General features: G+C 42.6%; 1 protein-coding gene across 1 annotated transcript; it reads left to right on the top strand.

Annotated features, from left to right (window-relative positions):
* Positions 1–362: 362 nt before the first annotated feature.
* On the top strand, positions 363–20,836 carry LOC115818037 (multiple epidermal growth factor-like domains protein 9). The gene is made up of 6 exons (XM_030781269.1): positions 363–1,027; positions 5,941–6,139; positions 12,832–12,971; positions 14,485–14,634; positions 18,475–18,744; positions 20,298–20,836. The coding sequence occupies exons 1-6, from the start codon at positions 502–504 to the stop codon at positions 20,834–20,836; spliced, it is 1,824 nt and encodes a 607-aa protein (XP_030637129.1). The 5' UTR covers positions 363–501.
* Positions 20,837–22,442: the final 1,606 nt, after the last annotated feature.

Here is a 22,442-nt window from a genome sequence, read left to right as displayed (position 1 = left end):
ATACTTTCACAGAATATTTTTCTACATCAACGTTTCCAATATTCAGTTGTTGTATTTCTGCTCATGTTACAATCTTCTAACTATGAAATATTTTGCTGATGAACTCAACCTCACCTTTTGTTTGCTGTGCGGTCTAGCACTGTTTCAGGGATAATATGCTGGCTGTAGGTTGTACAGAGTGTGATTACAGGGTTCACCACATGAAGGCGCTCGTGAAAAGAACGTTCATGTTTGCCCTCCCACCAATACGATTGGTGGAGGGAGTGTGTCACTCAATTGCACATTAGTCTTACGACAGGTCGATTTGGACCAAACACCTTGCAGAAGCTACAGTCATTCAGAAAAGGGGCTCTGTCTCGGATATGGTGGAGTAGACAAAATCAGAGGGGATTAAGCTTGGAAAAACCACCTGATTTGGGACTAAACCGATGGAAATAGGAGGGCAGTGGCCGAACGCGACAGACCATTTTCACGACGTTTTCATGGAGCGTTGATAATAACATGTGGTGGTTTGCCTTAATGATGTTTACATCACCAGCATTTCCATTCATCTTATTTGTATGTATTGGTTTATCTGAGGCGGCTCCTCGCGTTATTCCTCACAATGCTTTAACGTTATCTGTGTTAAGAAAGCCTCGCGAAATATCTGAGGCCACCGTGGAACATCGAAACATCACTATCGTTAATCGTTTTCCTGAGGAGATGTTGGGTATTGTCTCATTTACTGGTTTGACACCGGCACCTACAGTCTTACCAACCAGCAAAACGATACATGCTACTGCGCCAAGTCCTACCACCATCGAACTACCAACAACGGATCCAACGACCCCTTCTCTCAAGACAACATCTACAGTAGGAGTGCAACCTGCTGTATTTGGCCAAGAAATTCATGGATTAGTCACACTGGAATCTAACTCGGCGACGTCTGTTTCATCAGTGAGAAAAACAGGGCAGACTATGGGTTCTGAAAATTCACAGGGAGCAAACAACATGTCAGATATTATCGCAACCTCCGACGATTCTCAAGGTGAGTCTGATAGCATCAAATGTCATAATCAGCTATAAGCAAGGGACAAGGCTGTTCTTCCGTAAACTCGTTGTCCCCGTTATTCTGTTTTCGCGTTCATCTGTCTCATCTGTTGAACTCTTGGGTATGTTTGGATCATTATGATCCGACGGCATGCAGTAGTGAACGGCCTACTGAGGTTTAAATCAAGCTTTCTGTTCGATCACGTCACCCGCTACTTTTCATATTGTAGGCCACACGCAAATTCCTATACGCAAGAGGAGACGCTGAGTCTCTGTGCAAATCTGTACAAAGGTTGGTCTTTTCATCACCAGCCAAAGATTGATTAGGCCGGACTGGCCCCTGGACATAGACATGATGCATTGATGAAATATTGATTTGTGCCCGATTCTATCCCACATCTCCTGCAAATGTTTCCCGGGTTACTAGGCCAACCACAAATATTTAGGCTGAAGCATTGAATTCGTGCCAATTTCTGTTATAAATATGTATGTAATTGGTCTCAAACAGCTGTAGTGTCGTCGCGCGAGACGTTTTTGAAGTTCGACCTATTAAAGGAAAGCAGTACTGCACATTTTGTCCTGCCCTAGTGCCAGCACATTTTAGTCAACTGTTCATTAAAATATTTAAAACGCTGAGATGTGTATGACAATGCTTGGCCAAAAGCAAATGGAATGACACTGGAATCAAAGGGAAAAAAAATGTTTTTAAAGTGCATAGCGCAGACCTTTTAATGTTACTTGTTTCATCTTTGTCTATGATTTATGTAAATTTACTGAAATCCATCTTTCACTGTCTCAGATCCCTGTCTCTTCGCAGTGGGTCTTCATGCTAAATTATTGATCAGATAAAAAAAAAAAAAGACTATCATTACCTCTGTCACCAGTGAAGCTTGTCCTCAGGCAGTGTCTGAATTGTGCTCTGTTTACTGAAAACTAGAGTTTGTTTGTGTTGCTGACAAACTCCTTGCCTGTCATTTGAGAAGGTATTTGCTTATCCATAATTTCCCTCAGCAGACAGATAATGCAGAATCTGAAATATTTTTATACTCGGGTCAGATCAAAACTAGTACTAAATTCGTTATTATTTTGAGCAGTTGGAATGGTAGTAATGGTATGATAATGATATAGGAGGCATATTTGCTTTTTGGTTTCTAAATGTATTTGTTCGCTCGTGGTAGTATCCCAGTGTCCCAGAAAACCATATGTGTGAATTAGTCATTTCTAAATTTAGGAAATTTTGAAAGCAATGATGCTTAAATAATTAACAGGTCAGTGATCACTACGCCTTTCAGGTCCAGCAGGTCCACTTAACCTTGGTAATATGTTAGCATATCAGGACACGAAAACAGAATTTATGATATGAAATTGAAGTACAAGAATCATGTTTACATGGACACAAAGTATATTTGCCTTTGAACCTTGAGTGACTCATTCATATTCATATCCTATTAACATTATTTTTAAAATCTTAATCCCCTTCCCGTCTGGTATTTCTGTATATATGATGTCAGATTATAATCTCGTCAAAGAGTAATCACGTGGCTGCTGTTGCTGCAATGAGAAATTTTAAATCCAAGATGAATTTGCTGCTGCGCTTGAGTGTGGGAACGTGGATCTTATTGTCCGTCGAGACGGGTATTCGAGTGAGTGCGTGCCAGATCGTATGTCAGTGCTTAGGGGCACGTGTCCATTGGTGTTTTAAGATGAACGCCGATATGTCCCGTGATTAGCATCCGAGATACTGTCATCATTTGTTCTTTGGGTGAGGTCACAGTTAAGGGACACTGTCAACAAAAACACTGCTGTGGGTTGTGTCTAAACTTGTTTCTGTGACACAACACAAAAAGCCATAGTCACCCATCTGAAATACCCACTTCCCTATTGTTGTATTTTCGAAAAACGGTAGCACAGTTCATATGTTCCGATAACATGAGCTCTGCTGGTGTGCGCATGCAGTTAAGTAAACACAAAGGGTAACTAGAACATTAATGTCACTCTTGTTGTAATGTCAACAACATTGTGTGTATTAGTTACAAACAAGCAGCCTTAGAAACGTGTTGTCAAGAGAAACACAGCATGACACAGAATCTCTCTCTCTCTCTCTCTCTCCCCCTCCCTCTTCTTCCATTCTCCCTCTATCTGTCAGACACCCAGTGTCTTCCTTTCCACCCTTATATAAAAAGGCACATCTGCAGTGACCGTGGCTCTATCCTTCTCAGTTTTTCTATAAACAGCCTTGTAGCTTGAGGGGTGTTAGTAAGCTCTTGTTCTGTTCTGGGTGACTCAAATAAAGGACTGATTTGTATGATGTTATGAAAGAGCATAGTTTTATTTATTTATTTATTTATTTTTATCACAGTTGATTTGACATGAAGAAGTAGAGCAGCATAATAAATTGAAGCAATACAATCCTCTGTTTAAAATGGTCGATGGAAAGACACCTCTTAGTTTGGAACTCGGTGTCCTCCAAATGGATCTGTTTACCTGAATGGAGCCACATTTGCTGCTTTTATCTGCTGGAACAAATGGACAGACAGGCATGTTCAACTCTGCATGGTCCCTATGGAGATCTAGGAATTTTATAATGTGTTTCTGCTAAGAGAGTGAGCGAGTAAGTGTGCGTGTGTGTGAGAGAGAGAGAAAGAGAGATGAGGGCCATTTGTGGACACAGTAACTGAACACACACCTTCACATTTCTCTCTCACACTATCACGAAGACAAGCACAATCATTAAATAAACGATTCCGTCTCAAGTATAAATATTATCTGATTGAGAACAGATTCTCCAGCTCAAACTGCGGTTAGGAGTTTTATGTCGCTCGGCCTCGCAGGTCGGCGACGTTTCTAAGTTCTCTGGGGTCATCAAAAGGGGCCGTGATTCGTAAATTGTTCATTGTTTTGTTCTTTTTTTTTTTTTCTTTTTTTTTAATCAATTTCATGTTATGCTCATCTGAAAATCCAGCTCAGTGGGATTTTAGAGCACCTTCTAAATAAACTCTGTTTTAGACCTTAACCTCATTTACATGCATGTGTCTATCTATCTGTCTGGGTGTGTGTGTGGGGGGGGGGGTCATAAGCAGCTTACCATCACCCTTTAACCCCCCCAACTGCGGATGCTAAGAGTGTTAGTTTTGTCGCTCTCGCTCTCTTTACACGGGACGATGTGTTTGCACATGCAAATGTTTTCCTTACACTCTGCAAACACCATTAAGATCAGCCTGTAGACATACATCTGATGAAATGCCTTGTGGGCAAACTACTAAAGGTGCTAAACGGGTGCGATAGTATTGATGATTTGTGGGTTATGTAGGCAGAGCCAGGAGAGGCTGTTTCCACACACATTCTTAGAAGTAAAGGTAGTGAAAGTGTTTTTTTTAAAGGACTGTTACCTAACTGCGGGCGCCTCTGTAAAGATGATTCACCAGTTTAAGTACGTCTCCGTAAACTGACCTTGTGTAAACATGGTGTAATAACCACTCTATTTACTCATTTAATCATTGCATCTGTTCTTTTCTTTGTTAAGTAGGCCTTCGCCAACTAGGTTTGTGGTACAAAGGTCAACATGTAATAATCATTATTTAATAGGACAGTGTAGCAACGAGTATGTACAGAACTAAAATAGTAACGCACTTCATTTCCACAGGTCAGTACACCTGAACTAAAGCATTACGCGTGGTGATGTCTTGTTTGACGTATAGGGCGAACTCACGTAGATGAATTATTCCACAGCTTTCAAATTTTATTTTCATCGAGGAGTACGCAGAATCAAAACCCATTTTACGGATTCAGCCGAGTTTTTTATTTATTTATTTATTTAATTTTCCATATTTTCCCCATTTCAAATAGATCAATTATGCATGAAATGGGGTTTCCTGTTCTTCTCGCATTTGCTCCACATTAGCACCATTAAAAGCATTACCGCCATGTACGCTGAGGAAAGGGCAGCTCACTTAGAAAAACAATACAGACCATTTAAAAGGAAGAGAGGGAATGGGGAACAAAAAGAGGACAGGAAATCTTTCACTTTTCCGCAAGCCAAAACATCCTCACGAAGCGTCTTCAGCAACTTGTTCATTATTTAGCTTTCTGAATGCGCACTTGAACTTGATAAGTGTTTGTTAAGCCACATTGGTCTGACTATAGATGGAATCGTGATCGGAGCGCGGCCTGAAATCCTGAACGGCATGACCCTTCACGAACGGGTCGCGTCTTTCGAATGCTCGCGCGATGAACGACCTTTCTCCGCGCTTTGATATTTTTTTAGCTTTAAATCGAGAGATCTGAAGTTACGTGGTTTTAAAATGTGTTTTCAATTCACTGAGACTGTGACAATGCAGAAATTGGGAGTTTTAGAATATTGAATATTATTTGTATTTTTTTCCCTGTGAAATACTGCTCAAGGGCAGCTGGATATGATTATCTCATCCCTCTCTCTCTCTCTCTCTCTCTCTATACATATATATATATGTATGTGTATGTGAGTGTGTGTGTGTGTGTGTATATGTATGTATAGGGATGTATACGTTTGCATGCATTAGCCGAGACACATCTGAGGTACAGGGAACCCTATGTGGGTTTTCATGCTCTGTTTGCTGTCTGTGTTCAGCCAGGTGTCCTGAATCAGTGTTTGGGGAATGGCTTGTTCTGTTAGTATTTGAGTCTGATGTGTTTCCTTAGCATGAAAGATTCAAAAACAGACTGTCTGAACCCTTGTCCTTTTGATGCATTGTTTTATTGTTCCCTAGCTATGTATGTCTGAGGTAGCTCCCCCTGCTGTGTGTGCGTGTGCTAAAGAGCCAATCACATTCTCTTTACTCTGAACCACATGTGGATTTTTTTAAGTAATGTTTCTCCCTCTCTCTCTCTCTCTCTCTCTCCCTCTCTCTCTCTCTCTCTCTCACACACACACAGAGCTGGTGTGTAATTGCAGTTCGGGGGGTGTGCTGGATCCTGATGAGTGTGATCGAACCACAGGTCAGTGTGTGTGCTTGATGGGCTACACTGGGCTACAGTGTGAGGAGTGTGAAGAAGACCACTTCCCAAACGGCACTGCCAGATGCCTGCCCTGCAGCTGCGACTCCTTCGGCGCAGTCAGTCCACGCTGTGACAGGTAGGTAACACTGCAGCGCGCTGCATTCTGGGTACTGTAGTTTGACTGTTAGCCATTGCTCATGGTAAAAAAAAAAAAGAAAGAGAGAAGAAGAAATTAAACCAAACTGAGAGACTCCCAGACGTAAAACGCGGGAGAAAAGACAGCCGGGAGAGATTGGGATACGCAGGAGAATTGGAAAGAGGACCAGATTACCGTTCTTAGATGGGGATATGACGTAAATTCCATTAGAAGCGCAAGCTTATACAGCCCTGCTCAGACTGTCTGAACCAAGGAAACGCCTGCCCAGACTAGCTCTTTCTCTCTCCCAGCAGGTAATCTATCAGATTAACACCGATTAGCTAGACCCCCCGTCCTCTCATCCCACCCTCGAAAAAATTCAGCTGTTATTTGGTGGACGGAGGGGTACTGTGTAGGCTAAGTCATATATTTACCTAGAAAACCTTACGGCATGAGTTCAACTTTTCGTACAGGAATGTTAAGTACATGAGAATTTTTTTTTTTGTTTAAATCAGTCTCAAACCTGTTGTTGCATTCATTTAAAAGCATGCGGGTCTCCAAAGCACATCTGACTTGGATTATGGAAAGCACCAGCCGCTCACAAAATGCACTAATCACAGCTCGTTTTGGTACGAGATCGCTAAGTAATTGGCTTTTAGGGTCCGACGATCAAAGCTAGGTTTTAACTCGAGATTTGCCCTTTCACAGTTCTTCAAGGACGTTAAGACAAGAACATTCAGTCCAAAAAAAAATCTCAGATTTCACTTTGAATAAAAACCCAGTGTAAATTTCTAATGTTTTCTATTGATGTTCATTTTCTTTTCAATTCTTTTTGACTGTGCATGATTAAAACCTGTTTTTTTACATTTAAACAGCTTCCTTTCTCTTGTAGTCAACGACATGAGCTCTGTCTTGAGAATGTAATTCATCTCAGATTAATTTATATTAGCAAATTACTCCAGTTATGCTGTTATATCTAGAATTATCCACCTGTGACATGAAGGAAATGGCTGTTGTCCAGAAATCTTAAACAACAACATGGTTGCCTAGTTACACTCTCACAACACGGGTTTATGAATCTGTTATAATAGAGGGTGTGAGAGGATGATATTCCGAGACATGAATAATGCTGCATTTAACTATGTCTCCTCTCTAAGCACTCAGAGGCTGTGAGTTCACCGAGAAATAAACTGTCCGTCAGTGAAATCTCTTCTCGTTGGCTGTTGTCCCACTGTGGGAGTTACCTACATAACACTCCCCAGTGAAAACCAGGACAACAATGCAGCTTTTTCTATTGAGTAAGAGCTTAGCAGACAAGCTAATACAATGTCTCCACGACTGAGTTTGATCTTAATATTGGAAATAACGTCATAAATTTAGGGATAGAGTTGGGCACTACTGTTGAAAGGATTTGTGCTTCACAAAGAGCTAGAGCAGAACACCCTAAAGCACTTTGTCAGGATTTTGTTCCTCAAAACCCCTTCTGACACTATGTATTTTTTTTTTGTAGGAGAGGGATTTTATAATCTGCTTCTAACACAAAGAGAGAGGAGGAAATTTATATAAGACTATTTTAATCCCAGAACTGAGCCAGCAGTTCTAACCTATTTCAGGAGTAACTGAAACAGAAGGGGTTTGTCTTCCTGCCTGGTCTGTGGAGTATGTGTGTGTGTGGTCTCACTGGACTTATGTGATGCTCTTAAATGTGTGTGTGTGTTCATTTTCTACTAAGTAACTTTGTAGCTGTTGAATGTCTGTGGGTGTTTGTGCCTGTTCATGGTGGGTGTGTGTTTGTGTGTTTGTGTGTGTGTGTGTGTGTGTGTGTGTGTGTGCGTGTAAGAGAGAGAGAGAGAGAGATTTGCTTGGATGTGTTTCTGACTCTTTGTTAGATGTGTTTCCAGGGGCGCAAAAATATCCTGTTGTGTGGGTGTTGAATCGTCAAAGCATTTGGTTCCTCTCCACTTATGCATGAACATGAGTAGAGTGGTAGAGAGAAGCACAGTTTCAACATCCTATCAGAGCCTAGCAGCTTTTTATTTTTCTTTCTTTTTTTTTTAGTTTTATGACTTGATGATAAAATTCACACAGTTGCTGTTTCAATGACTGAATACATTTTTGTGAAATGAGACAAGAAATGCATTATATATTATACATAATGCAGTTTTCTTCAAAATGTTAAGGAGTACTATACCAAATCAGAAAGTGTTTTTGTGTGTGTGTGTGTGTGTGTGTGTGTGTGTGTGTGTGTGTGTGTGCGCGTGCGTGCAACACATGAAAATTTCCTCGTAGTATAACCTTTGGCAGTTGCTTAGAAACTGGAGCAGCATCCACTGCGAAGCATCTTATCTAACTCCCCTATATATGAGATGAGTGGGTTTGCTTCCTGATTTCCCCGGTTGTCATGGAGTAATGGATGCGAGGATGATGCAGGCATCGCCATGGCAGCAGAGGCTGGTCCAGCCGTTGTGTAACACTGACCTAGTTAATATGCAGCTGATTCGCTTGAGGCTCACTGAAACATTAATGAATCCGTGCCGTGCAATATTCGCTCCGTCTAAAACAGAGGAGTCGTAAAAAAAACTAACAAACGTTTTACACTCAAGGCACGCGCTTTTTCTTACGCTCTGCTTACAGCGCGGTCGTAACTTAGAGTCGCTACGGATCGGACAACGCGTTAGGTTGGGTCGTCGCTTAAGTTAAGCATGCTAATGTGAGTTAGCTAACGTGCTAGAGCGCAATAACAAGCGCAGAGGTGACTTTTTTTTTTTTTTTTTATCGTGTGTTAGTTTTCTTAAAGTGGAAAAAAAAAATAACGGGGCCCCCGAACGAGTAGCTGTTCTGTTTTTCAGTCAAACGACAAGTGCAGGAGAACACCCGAACTTTAATCAGCATGTTTAACCGTAAGAAATTCACAGCCCTGATAGGGTCAAAGGTGAAAAATCATTCTTTCATCATGACCTCTTGGCTAAAACAAAAAAAATTCTAAAACATTGGTCAGTACTTGGATGCCTCGCTGTCAATAATCCCATTAATAATGCACTAAGTGGATGGAATATGAAATATGATGTCATGAATCTTATTGATATTATGTGTTGATGTCTGAAATCTTTCCTCTTCGCCGTGTTTTTCCATTTCAATTCCGCGGCAGTCTGAATAACTGCACACATTCGTGTGCGGTGAGGGATGCAAACCGTCTGAGACGTTACAAACGGCGAACGCGGTACTTTACCGTTTTTTTCTGTTTTGTTTTGTTTTTTTCTGTTTGAAAAGCAAGTGCTCCATTTAGCCAAGCACATTAGGCCTTGATAGACAAATAATGTGCAATAAAGATCAGACGGGTGCTTTTGTTTTTGAGAATAGTGTATTGCAAGTCCCAGTGAGCCGTGTAGAGAAACCATCTGCATTAAGAAAGAGGGAGACTGATCGCATACCTCCATTAGGCCTACTAATGATTTAGCACTGCCCGTCGGCACAATGCCAGAAACAGAGCAGTTGATCGTTATCTGACCTTGATATCTCAATCATTGCACCTAAAGACAGACAGACAGAGAGAGAGAGAGAGAGAGAGTATTATGATACCAAACAGCAAGCTCACCTAAGTTCATGCTCACTAATATGACTACAAATATAGAGGACATTACTTTGCTTGAATGCAGCTCAAATTGACCGTTTAAAGATGCTAGCAGTTCTCTGTGAGCTAATATCAAGTAGCTTCCAAGATGAACATGACTGACGTCGATAGGAGTTCTTAAAATATACATCATAGGTGCTGCTCACATTGTTTTTGTGTTTCTGAGTGTTGTGATCTCTCTCCTCAGTCTCTAGAGGGGTCTGTGTGTGTGTGTGTGTGAGAGAGAGCCAGAGAGAGAGAGAGAGGTTGTATGTCACTCTTAGCAGCTGTTCTCTAGTATTCTCCTTGTCCTGAGCCGTAGTCGTGGTAACAAAACCAGTGGCCTGTGCACACATGTGTGTACGCATGTAAACAGCGTATGCGCCCATACATACTAAGTGAAGCTTGATTTCAATCAGACACAAGATGCAGACTGGCGTGGATCTGATCCAGAGTTGTCAGTGTGTGGTCTGGAAGAATCTCTCTAGAGATGACTTGCTCAAAGTCTCATTTTTCTCACAGGACACCCTGATTGTGATGCGAAAAATAAAGTGTTGTTCAGTGGCTACTCATTCCCAACAATTAACCTCCATTAATTCCCACTCAGAAATGATAAGATTCCACTTTGTCTCTTTCTCTGAATGGGGAGTGGTTCAAGAAACTCTCTCCTTGTAAACCAAGAGCTTTACACACACACTCACACACACTTCCTTCTCTCTCTCAAAGCTGCCTGGCTTTTCTCTCATTCCTTTTTTTGGTCTGTGAAGCACTGCGTGTTTAGCTCTCTGCGGCATTAGGCTGAAACCCTATCAGCATGGCTGAGTGCTCCGACTTAGTCCCCAGGGTCTCCTCATCTCGTCAGTCATCTATCATCCCTGAGTACTCACGCCTTTAGGCCTGCAGAGACCAACAGGGGTGTGCTAACCTGCACCCCAGTATTCCCATCCAACACCCTCCCCTCAGGCTAACCTTCATTCAAATATTCCAACTCCCCTCCACCCCACCCCTCAGCACCCCAAAGGCCCCCCCCCCATTGCCCAGAGACGTACAAGTCCATTACTCGTGGCTCCTTGTTCACACTTGTTAGCTTGTATTTTTGTAAGTTGGTTAAATCGCTGTCAAAGGCCTGGAAAACAAAGTAAAGAAGCTCCACGTTTAGAGAACCGTTCAAGTTTCGTAAATTAGTTTATCGAGCGCCGAGGTAGAGCTGATAAAACTGTCGACCTGCGAGGGAAAACATTAGTGCCTCTGTGTTTTCTCTACTGCTCTCTAAAAAAAATAAATAAATAAAATAAAGATAAGCGGACCTCAACGTCAACAAATTTTGATTCTTTTGCAACTGGTGAGAAGAATTATTTAATTACGTGGAAGTTGAAATATGTCGACTTTGGGGCATGCATAATTTAGTGCATCAGTATATGCCAATCATGTCTTGAAAAGTTGTACTATTATTATTTATTTATTTATATATATATTTTAAAAATTTTATGGTACAGAAATTACCTTAAATTTTGTCCTGCTTTGTGTGTCATTATACCTGCCCAAATCTCTTAGAGAATGAGCCACAAGTGTATGCTTGACTTACCTGTTAGGGTGGCCATAAGTCCTCTTTGTCCCGGTCATGTCCTCTTTTTCGGACCTTAAAAACTGCGTCCGGCCGGGATTTCTAAATGGCCAAAAATGTCCGGGATTTTGCTTTTGCTTTCCGCAGTCCCCATTCATTGTGCGTGTACTTGCATTGCCTTTACCTTTTTCTTTATGTCCCGCCCTCTCGCACACATCCAATGGATGGTCACGTACACTAACATGCCATGAACATTGGTTGAACTGCATCTCATTCATTACCGTTAACACTGCAGCAACAGCCAAGAGACCTTAAGAAAGCTGTAACGCCACCAAATCTTGAATGAAAAGAAAAAAGGTCATCTTGTAATGACTGTTACAAGATGACCTTGCGTAACTGTTGCGTAACTAGCATAACTGTTATTCTGCTTGTAGTTATTTGTCTTATTACTAAAGACTAGCCGGCTATGTATTGCGGCAGTGAAGCACAGATGCAGTTTCACACTGCATTGTCAAGCATCAGCTGTACATGCACAACGACAGGAACCAAAAGTGACATACACTCAAATTTCCCGATCAGTTAGGAGGGGAATGCCCCCACCGTCCCGTCCTCTCTTTTGAAAACCAAAATATGGTCACTCTGTTACCTGTAACAGTTAGAAATTTCACTTGCCATATCTCCACCTTTTTTTCCTCCTCAGTCTTTGAGCACGGTTCTAAAACGTAATCATCGTGTCTGGGCCTATTCATGTGTCTTTGGGATCATAAAAAGTTCTGCGGGGAGAGAACAGATGTTTGTGCGTTTTTTTTTTTAAATGCGGTCTGAACTTCTCAAACAGCCTTGACACCATCCGTTCGAGAGGCTCGCGGTAAACGGCGGTCAAATTAAAAAAAAATTAAACGTCTAGACTGGCTTTTGAACCGTGCGTGAGGTGGGTTAGAACCTAGCCTGATTTACCGTATTAAGACAAAGCCGCTCTCCCACGGAGAGGTTAGGCGTGGATGCTCCGGAGTGTTTGGGGTGTAAAAGCGGGGTGAACTACTCTTGAGCAGTCAGGAAATGGGGTGCGGTGGGGGAGATGCCTCAGCGTTTGATGTGTTGAGGCGCCAGATGTTTCTCTCCTCAGTGAAATATGAACAAGGTGTTTAGGGTGATGATGTTTTGGTTTGGATGAATAGGATTTTTTTAAAGATAGTGGTAAGTTACTAACATGTGTTTTTTACGATCATTTTGGACACCCAGACCTAGTCGGGGCGAGGCACTTTGGGAAAAAAAGGTCTGTTCATTTTCTTGTCAAAATAATGAATTGTTATTTTGCAAGAGGAATCTTTTTTTTTTTTGGACCAGGATCCCTCAAGCTTGGTCCAAAACACCTTTCTCTTGTTTCAGTTGCTTAATCTATGCAGCCATATTTTATGATCACTTCACAGGTTAGTCTACATATCAGGTATTTATAGAGAATAAAGTTTGTAATCAAACAATTATTTTGTTTTGTTTTTTTCTCTATTCTCCATTTAGCGCAGGAATATGCGTGTGTAAAACGGGAGTGTACGGACCCAAGTGCGATGACTGCCATCCTGGATTCTTCCATTTCAGTGCCACGGGGTGCCAACCATGTCAGTGCAACGGTCACTCCACAGACTGTCAACCTCAATCAGGTCAGTCCGTGCACCGTGCACCTTTACCGCCGCCACGCCTTGCTTCTGGCTGGGTTAATATCACCGCTAACGCCGCACCTGTTAACCTAGAGGCGTGGTAGCTGTATTAGTCAGGATTCGGTGAGTCCGTCTAAATGATTGACAGTGACATTATACACCAAGAGCAGGAAGTTATAATCCCAACACCCGACATAGAGAGTATCGACCTCGTTGCAAGGATCCTCAATTTTTTTATGATACGTAGCCTTTAGCGTTTGAAACGTTTACAATTACAGGCGTGGAGGAAGATTGATATTTTCTATTTTAGGACTGTTATCTTGCAGGACTGTCGTGACGTTCAGACTAACCCTACCTATTTGGTGCTCGACACGCCCTCATGTCCTACAGGTTACGGTGGGAACAGCCTTTTCTGTCATAACCTCGAATTACCTCTTTTGGATAACGAGGTTTAGCACAGCGCAGCTATTAGCCACATCCACTGATTTAGCTATTCCTCCCTCATTCTCTCAATTCACTGACAGTCTCTGCACCTCTTTGTGAAAGTGATGAGCTCTGAGGGAAAATGTGATTAATAAAGCATTTAATTTAATAGCTGGAAAAAAATCTCGGTCTTGTTTAAAATGTAAGGCAATTGGAGGTTGAGTCAAAAGAGACTGAGAGATTGAGTCATTATGAATGATTCAGCAAACCGCTGCCTCCGCGCTTCCTCTTTTATCGCTATGTCCCCACAGCAACAGAAATGACGGTCACATTGTTTTGCATAAATACAGATGATATTTAAAAAAAAAAAAAAAAAAAAAAGTCCTTTTGAAGCGTGTTTCTGTGTTCCTGATGGACTGTCTCTGTAGTCACACATAAGGAGGAGTACTCTAACAGACTGAGGCTAGAGGGGTGTGTGTGTGTGTGTGTGTGTGTGTGTGTGTGTGTAAAAGCCCATCTGCCTCCTACTCTGCTGTCAGTCCAGATGGTGGTTGTGGTGCTGGTAACCTCTCCCTAGATCCAGAAAAGCATGTTTTGGATTTATGGCTCCTTTCTAACATAAACTACCAGAACTTTCTCAAGGGACAGTCTGTGCCTCCTAAAATTTTACATCCACCAGAACACCTTTTCACAAGGGACTGCCTACACAGCTCTGCTCTGTTACTGGACACCAAGCCAAATGTCTCATCTCCGGGGACAGTTTAAGTCTGCTGTATATTATAGCCTCGTTCTAAAGACTCGCTTTCAGACTTATAGATCTGGCCGGCTCCACGGTAGTTTGGAAGAAGGTGCTTATGTTTATCACGAATTTTAAATACTCCCTGCTGAAAATACCAGTATAGCATGAAGCAGGAGCCAAGTCCTTAACGGTGGTCCCATTTTGCTCCACAGCTGTGAGTAACTGGGACCGAACCTCAGGCTCCTAATGGGTTCCCAGTATACACGCTGTTCGGTGTTTATAGTGTAGGGGTTTCTTTTTCTTTTTCTGTTTTTTTTTTTTTTTTTGAGGGGGGTTTTGTCTGTCTCTCCACAGGCATATGTACGGACTGCCAGAATAACACTCAGGGCCAGAACTGTGAGGAGTGCCAGGTGAATTTCTATCGTCGCCATGGCGACGGCGTGACGGACGCGTGCCTGCCTTGCCCCTGTTCCCCTCTCACTTCAACAGGCAGCTGCCACCTTGGTAAGTCTCTGGTCTGAGTCTTGGCGGGCTCTGAATGCTGAAGTCGTCCTATGTGAATCAGATTTCTCAGGATAAGACTGCTGCTGTTCACGGATCAGCTTTGCCTTTTATAATGCAAATATAACCATATATAGGCACTAAGGGAACCTGATCCTAAATCAGTAGTCTTAGGCCGAGACACCTGAAGCTTATGTAGCCTAGTCTCTAAACCTCATTACGATATCGCGCTCTTTTGACTATATTGCTCAGAAAGGTGAGTCTATGGAGAATTTCGGTTAATTTGCAGTCTCGGAACTGTATTCAACACAAGGTTTTATTTATTTATTTTATTCAAAATTTAATCAGCTATTCGTAGTCCTCCTGGAAGAATTAAAACAGTGTCTTGTTTGTGTAGTAGTGTGCTGAAATACTTTCTGGTTTGGATTAAAAGAGCTAAGTGTAACAGTTCCATCAATTATGGCGTGAAACCGTCACGTGTCCAAGTTTGCATGCGTGGTCTAGGTCCAACTCTCTGTGGTAAAGTTCTGAAGTCCTTTTTAGTGGTACTGTTGATTGCTCTATAAATACTTAGGTGTTTCATCTAACACTCAGGGCCAGTGTTTCGTCAATAGTCTTTCTAAGTCAATCTTTTAGTCATTTAAACTCATTTTATGAGGTCAATAATTAAACTCAAGGCTTCATTTTTATAAGATTACACATACGTTGACGTGTGAGAGCATGAACTCTGACATAGATAACTTGCGACTCAAGGGTTGAAGTCTAGGCCGACGAAAGTCCATGAGAACTGTGAAAAGATAAAAAGAATAGTAATCATTTCCAATCAGAATCCTCAGTGTCCTTTCTGTTAGTTTCTTATTGGTCCTCTTCCGCTGCCTGGCAACAGCCGTGGTGACGTGTTGCGTAGTTGGGCTGTCACTTTACATCTATGACTGTCAGAGAGCAACAGAGCCCGGGGAACTTCTCCCTTCTCTACTGAACATCTTGGAAAGTGAGAGAAGGAGAGAGAGAGAGAGTTGAGTTAGGGTCATAGATGTAGCACCTCATACCCAAATATGTTAGCAGGCCAAAGGGCCCAGAGGCAAAGGGTGATGTGGACTGTCTGTGGAGGACAAGGATAAATCGGACCAATGCAATTTCCAGGCCTGTCACTGCTGACCTCTCCATTACTGTGTATGAAGCCAAAAGCTTACACAACCAGACCTACTGAGAAGACCCGTGCTTGCTTTTCTAACTGGATGCTGAATGGTGAGCCTGGTTTGCACTGGATTTGTTCTGTGAGAGTTCACTCTGATCTCAGTTCAGTGGGACACATGGTCAGCTCTCCGATTTTTCTGTTTTTTTTTTTCTTGTTATAGTTAGGAAGTAGAAAATTGTTCGCTTCTCTTTTCGAGGAGGAAGTATGCCTTAGCACGGAGCAGGTTCTCGTAGCTTTCATAGCTTTCGTGTTGGTCAAATGCCCGAGGTTAGTTTATTAGTTTTGTATTTCCAGTTTACGAAGAAACAGTAATTCTCTGGTTCGACACCCAGTGGTTGTCTGTGAGAGTTTCTCCATTTCCAACCCTCTTCATTCTTTTCAGTGAACCCCCCCCGCCCCACACACACACACACACACACACACACACATACACATAAAGGGAAAATGACTATAGGGTTATAACGTGAGGTCATTAGGTTTGATGTAATCACAGTGCTGCAGTTTGAAAAGGGAGTGGCTATGATAAGTAAGTCTCTGCTGCTCCAGTATTCCAGTGACCACATATTTGCATGACGTCCGGGCTTTACCTCAAGGTTAGCGCGAGGAGTGGCATTAAAGAAGCTCCGTCACGGAAAACGAAGAGGAGTCGATCGGAGGGGGGGGGGGGGGGGGGGGCGGTTGCCGCGGCAACAGAGGCCATTGAGAAAACGAGGCCTGTTTTAATGTCGCATCGAGAAGGCTGCGGACCGGGGTAACAGTTCGGCGTTGAAGCGTGCCCTCTGACTGAACGGGGTGCCTGCCCGCGCGTGCGCACGCGTGTCCATGTGTGTCTTTCTGATCTGTATTCTTTTAGATAAAAACCGACCAAAAAAAAAAAAAAAAAAACCCCTTACCCTTGAGTTTAGATGAGAGGTTGAAATATATGGAGCGTTAGAAAATCAGCTCAGTCAGCCTGTCATTCTTCACTTCTCTCTGTCATAAATATTTCACACCTAACGTCAACCAAGTACGTGTGTATGTGTGTGTGTGTATGTGTGTGTGTGTGTGTGTGTGTGTATGTGTTTCTCCAAGGAGGTTTCAGGTTTATTATTTTTAAGGTTGTGTAGTTCTCCATTGAGACAATGCTTTCAATCCACATCACGCATTATAGGTCATACATTTACATGCATAATTGCAAAAGGTGTGTAATGTTCTGTAAAGTCTGCATCACTATGTGATCTGAATTTTTTTTTAAATGTAAATCTTTATTAATCCACATATCTCGTGATTGTATTGGATATGTATATATAATTCCAATTATATTCGATCTTTGAAATTACCCAATTTCTACCAAGAGTCATATAACATTTCAGAGAAATATCCAGAGCAATCTGCACTGTAAATCCTGTGACATTTGTGTTAAATGTGTTTATATAAGCTAGATGTACATAGATGACTGCAATTGAGAGCAGCACATAATAGTATAACATCGCCATCTAGTGGTAGAGAAGCAGAATTTCCAAATGACATATGGTCCTATCCACACTAACACTAGCAGTTCTGTGAGAGTGCACTCACCTCACTAGACTGAGACTGATTTGGTCAGTGAGTTTAAACAGCCTATCAGCAGTGCTACTCAAGCTGTCTAAACCCCACCCACTTAGTCTCTTCACCTCTTTTTGGAGTCTCCTAACACTGATTTAACTAAACAGTCCCCAAGATAAGGGCCACATGAATAATATCCATAACCACAAATACATGAAAATTTTAGTTTTCCATTTTTTTTTTTTATTTTTAAAACAACACACGAGACAAGACACTCGAGTATTAAATGGCTAAGGCATGCATGAAGCTGGGCTCTACTACAAGGTATATAGACATGAACTTGTCCAGAGGTCATTAATTAAATACATGGTTATCACACCACATATCACGCAATCGCTGATCCCACTACACGCGGTGAAAGGCTGGAACCGATCCATTCGGGGAGCGTGGGAACTACCGTGATTTACCGAGTCAGTGAACACATTGTAGAGAAAGCCCCTTCATAATTACAAATGACAGTCATAAATCACTTAGTTCTTTATCACCATCACCCAGACAATCTCAATGAAACTCAACATAAAAGAATGCTTTAAGGAATTCAACACTCCCGGGGGCTTCCTGACCCACCCACCCCCCCTGCACTCTCACCTCATCCTAAAAGCAAACTTTGTCTCCGCTGTTTCCTCATTACGCCCATGCTGTATGAGGTGGGGGGGGGGGGGGGGGGGGGGTGGGGTTCTGCAGAAGCCGAACTGAAGCGTGTCGGCTGGGACAGTTGCTGCCCTTTGCCATTCGCCGTTTTAACTGAAATGTAAAAAAAAAAAATGGTATGAAAAAGCTGTCCTTGGGTGGTTTTTTGGTAAATATTGAAACAAGCGATTATAACGTTCTGGATGCCTGCCCGCGCGTGCGCGCGCGCGTGTCCATGTGTGCCTTTCTGATCTGTATTCTTTTAGATAAAAAACAACCAAAAAAAACCCCAAAAAACCCCTTACCCCTTCCTTGGGTGGGTTTTTTTGGTAAATATTTAAACAAGCGATTATAACGTTCTGGATGCTTGAGCCGTTGCCTGTGTATGTGTCTCGTTCCCCCCCCCCCCCCCCCCCCCCCCCCCCCCGCAGACTCCGGAGGAAATCCCGCGTGCGACCAGTGCAAGCCGGGATTTTCTGGCGCGTCGTGCGACGTCTGCGCGGACGGGTTTCGCAGATCCGGCGGGGCCTGCGTTCCCTGCGACTGTAACGGCAACGCCGACCCAAACTTCGCACCCCAAATCTGCCACCCTGAGACCGGGCGTTGCCACGGCTGTGCCAACCACGCAGCGGGCGCACACTGTGAGATCTGCGCCGACGGATACACGGGAGACGCAAGGGCTCATAACTGCACTCGAAGATGTAAGAATAAGTGTGTGTGTGTGTGTGTGTGTGTGTGTGTGTGTGTGTTTATGCGTGTGTGTTCTGGCTCTGGGAGCATAAATAGGAAGAAAGTACTATGTTTTCGGATTAACAGGTTTCGACAACTTTTACTGGTGTGCAAAGTGGGCGTGGAGATTCCTTTTGACTAAATCTTGCATACACTCGAATCACACCCGTACTTTGTACCTGGGAATCTAATAGTGGCTCGCCCACTGATCATTAGTATTTACAAACAGAACTGTGTTGCTTGGTAGCTGAAGGGTCTATTTTAAGACCAGTCATATAAAAATCAAGATCGTATTGTGATGTCATAATTAGTAAAGCTCAGAAGATACAACAGGAGTTATATTAATAGGGAGTAATAGTAGGAGTTAATATGCTGAAACACTCTAACCAAGTGTTCCTCTTCCCCACACAAAGTTAATATTTCCACATTACTTTGACAATAGCAGTTACCTGGACAGTAGAATTTTCCTTTTTTTTTTTACTTTTTGAAACATGAACTGCAGATGTTTATTATCATTTTCGATCAGTGGCCTCCATATATTTTTATGGAGGAAAACATACTGATACTGTTTAAATACTAGACATTTTTACAACAAGGAAGAAGGGTGGATCTGGGCTAATTGTATTACGGCCCTTTGTACAACAAACCACACATTGTATTATAGCATGTTGGCTCGAGGAAAGCAGTTCATTACTTCTGAATTTTCATAGACTAGTAGATTAGTTTACGTTGATTATAATCACTTAGAAATGCTGGAAATATGTGGAAATCCCCTTCTCCCTTTCTCTTACTGTTTCTCTCTCTCTCTCTCTCTCTCTCTCTCTCTTTCCTTCTTTCTCTCCTTCTTTCTCTCTTTCTTTCCCTCTCTCTCTTCCTTTCCTTCTCATTCTCTCTGTCCTTCTCTCCCTCTCTCTCCTCCCTCTGTCATTCTCTCTCTCTCTCTCTCTTTCCTTCTTTCTCTCCTTCTTTCTCTCTTTCTCTCACTCTTTCCTTCTCTCTCTCTTTCCTTCTTTCTCTCCTTCTTTCTCTTTCTCTCTTTCTCTCTCTCTCTCTCTCACTCTCTTTCCTTCTCTCTCTCTTTCTTTCCTTCTCTCTCTCTCTCTCTTTCCTTCTCTCTCTCTTTCTTTCATTCTCTCTCTCTCTCTTTCCTTCTTTCTCTCCTTCTTTCTCTCTTTCTTTCCCTCTTTCTCTTCCTTTCCTTCTCTCTCTCTCTGTCCTTCTCTCCCTCTCTGTCCTCCCTCTGTCATTCTCTCTCTCTCTCTCTCTTTCCTTCTTTCTCTCCTTCTTTCTCTCTTTCTCTCACTCTTTCCTTCTCTCTCTTTCCTTCTCTCTCTCCTTCTTTCTCTTTCTCTCTCTCTCTCTCTCTCTCACTCTCTTTCCTTCTCTCTCTCTTTCTTTCCTTCTCTCTCTCTCTCTCTCTCTCTCTTTACTTCTCTCTCTCTTTCTTTCATTCTCTCTCTCTCTCTCTTTCCTTCTTTCTCTCTTTCTTTCCTTCTCTCTCTCTCCTTCTTCATATACTCCTTAGCTGTGAGAGTTTTGTTTCCCGAGGATCCTGGTACCTTGATTGGAGCTACTCAGGAAAGCACCACCACCACCTCTGCTCCTTCTCCATCCGTTACTCCACTCCAGACTCCAACCCCTAGCACCACCTCTGCTCCTGCCATGTCCACGACCCTACTCCGCCTGACCTCCGCGCCCGGCGGCCACGGCGCCCGGACCGCGCCGCCCGACCGCGAAGACCCGATGGGTAACAGCACCGCCTCGGCCCTGACGGTGGTCTCCTGGACCCAGTTCAACATAATCATCCTCGCCGTCATCATCGTCATGGTGGTCTTGCTCATGGGTTTTGTGGGCGGGGTTTACATGTACCGCGAGTACCGCAACCGAAAGCTTAACGCCCCCTTCTGGACCATCGAACTCAAGGAAGACAACATCAGCTTCAGCAGTTATCACGACAGCATCCCCCATGCCGATCCGGCGGGACTCCTGGAGGAGGAGCCGTGCGTGGTGGCCGCCAATGGCCAGCTGGCCCTGGCTACGGCCGCGAACATGTACAAAGCCTGAGGGGGGGGGGGGGGGGGGGGGGGGGGGGGGGGGACGGGGACACCCCATCACCAGCTTCCTTCCCGCCGAATGTGACAAACACAGATGGCATGACAATTTAGCACCACTACGCCAAAATCTGACAGTATATCCCATACCGTTACAAAGAAAGCCTACACCCCGTGACATCTGACCAATGCATTACCCTTCACATACAGTGGATTAAAAATAACTGAGAATAAATAAAAAAAAAACAAAAACAAAAAAAAAAAAGGAAAGAAAAACAACTAAGAGTCTACCCAGTATAACTGATTGCAAAACATAGCGTTTTGTTTAATAGTTGTTTTGTTTGTTTGTTTAACTCCCTCCTATATAAAAATGATTGAATCTGTTATATGTTCACAGTACACCGTGACTTAGGTTCTGAATTTTTATTTATTTATTTTTTTTAACAAGTTTTAAGCTTGTAAATAGGTTATAGGACATTTAGACTGTTTTCAGTGATCATACAAAAGGTCCAGGTATGGCCATATTATGCTGGTTAAGGTACCTGTCACTTATATAATTACACATAGACCACGTTTCCATAGTAAAGGGAAAACCTAACAGATTCTCAGAACCTCTCGAAAAAAACCTTCCTTTCAAACAAGCTGAAAAAGAAACCTACCAGACAGAATACCCTGTAAAAAACACGCATATACATATTTAAGTCTGGTGCTACGTTTCTGTGTTCGCCATGTTTAGCTTTTGAAGCCAGACCGCTTCTGTAAGACTGCGAGAGATGGAAGGGTTTTTTTTTTATTTTTCGTCCATAGACTTAATAACACAGCGTTTTAAAGAAAGGAAGTCGCTGAGTTATAACAAAAGAAAAGAAACATTTCAATAACGTGGAGTCAAAACCACATGAGGGATACGGGCATAAGAAGCTATCAGTCATGGCGAATTACTTGAAAAAGATTTCATTGACAAAGAATTTTAAAAAAGGGTGGGGCGGAGGGGTGGGGGTGTACAGGAGCTCTGTTCTGCTTCTTTTTCTTTAGAGTCGGAGAAACAGAATTCGGGTCAGAAACAGAATTCGGGTCAGCCTTACCGAATGTCTCATTGCCTTTGTCCCCGGCCCCTAGCTTTATGGGTTTTTTTTTTTTCTCCGGCCTTTTGCGTCCTTTCTGTGTAGACGGATGAACTCGCTCGGTCGCTGTGTGGAGCTGGGTTCTACACAGGAATGTACAAAAAAAAAAACTTTAAATGGGGGTGACTGCTGTTTTATTAAAAAAACAAAACAAAACAGATGCCGTTACGTTGAAGAGCCATGTTTTTGTGACGCTAGACGAGATGCATCCACAAGCGATCATCGGGACTTCTGTAAAATGGAGATATTGTGTCACCTGGGAACTCAAAGAACCTACTCAATGATTTATTTATTTATTTAGGCTTTTTTTCCGGTTTTCTATTTTACTGCAGGGATCGTTGGTTTTGGTTGGAAATCTCATTATTTGAAAAAAAAAAAAAAGTCCTAGCGCTCCCTTAAACGGAAGGACTCGGTACTTTGTGAAGATTATGTTTCAAACAATTTGTCCACTTCAAACATTTCCTCTTCTTAATACTCATTTCCTCTTTTTTTGGTATA

This window comes from Chanos chanos, chromosome 1, assembly GCF_902362185.1.
Source record: "Chanos chanos chromosome 1, fChaCha1.1, whole genome shotgun sequence".
NCBI lineage: Eukaryota > Metazoa > Chordata > Actinopteri > Gonorynchiformes > Chanidae > Chanos > Chanos chanos.
Note: the sequence above shows the minus strand (reverse complement) of the source record. Positions and strands in the feature narration are given on the sequence as shown.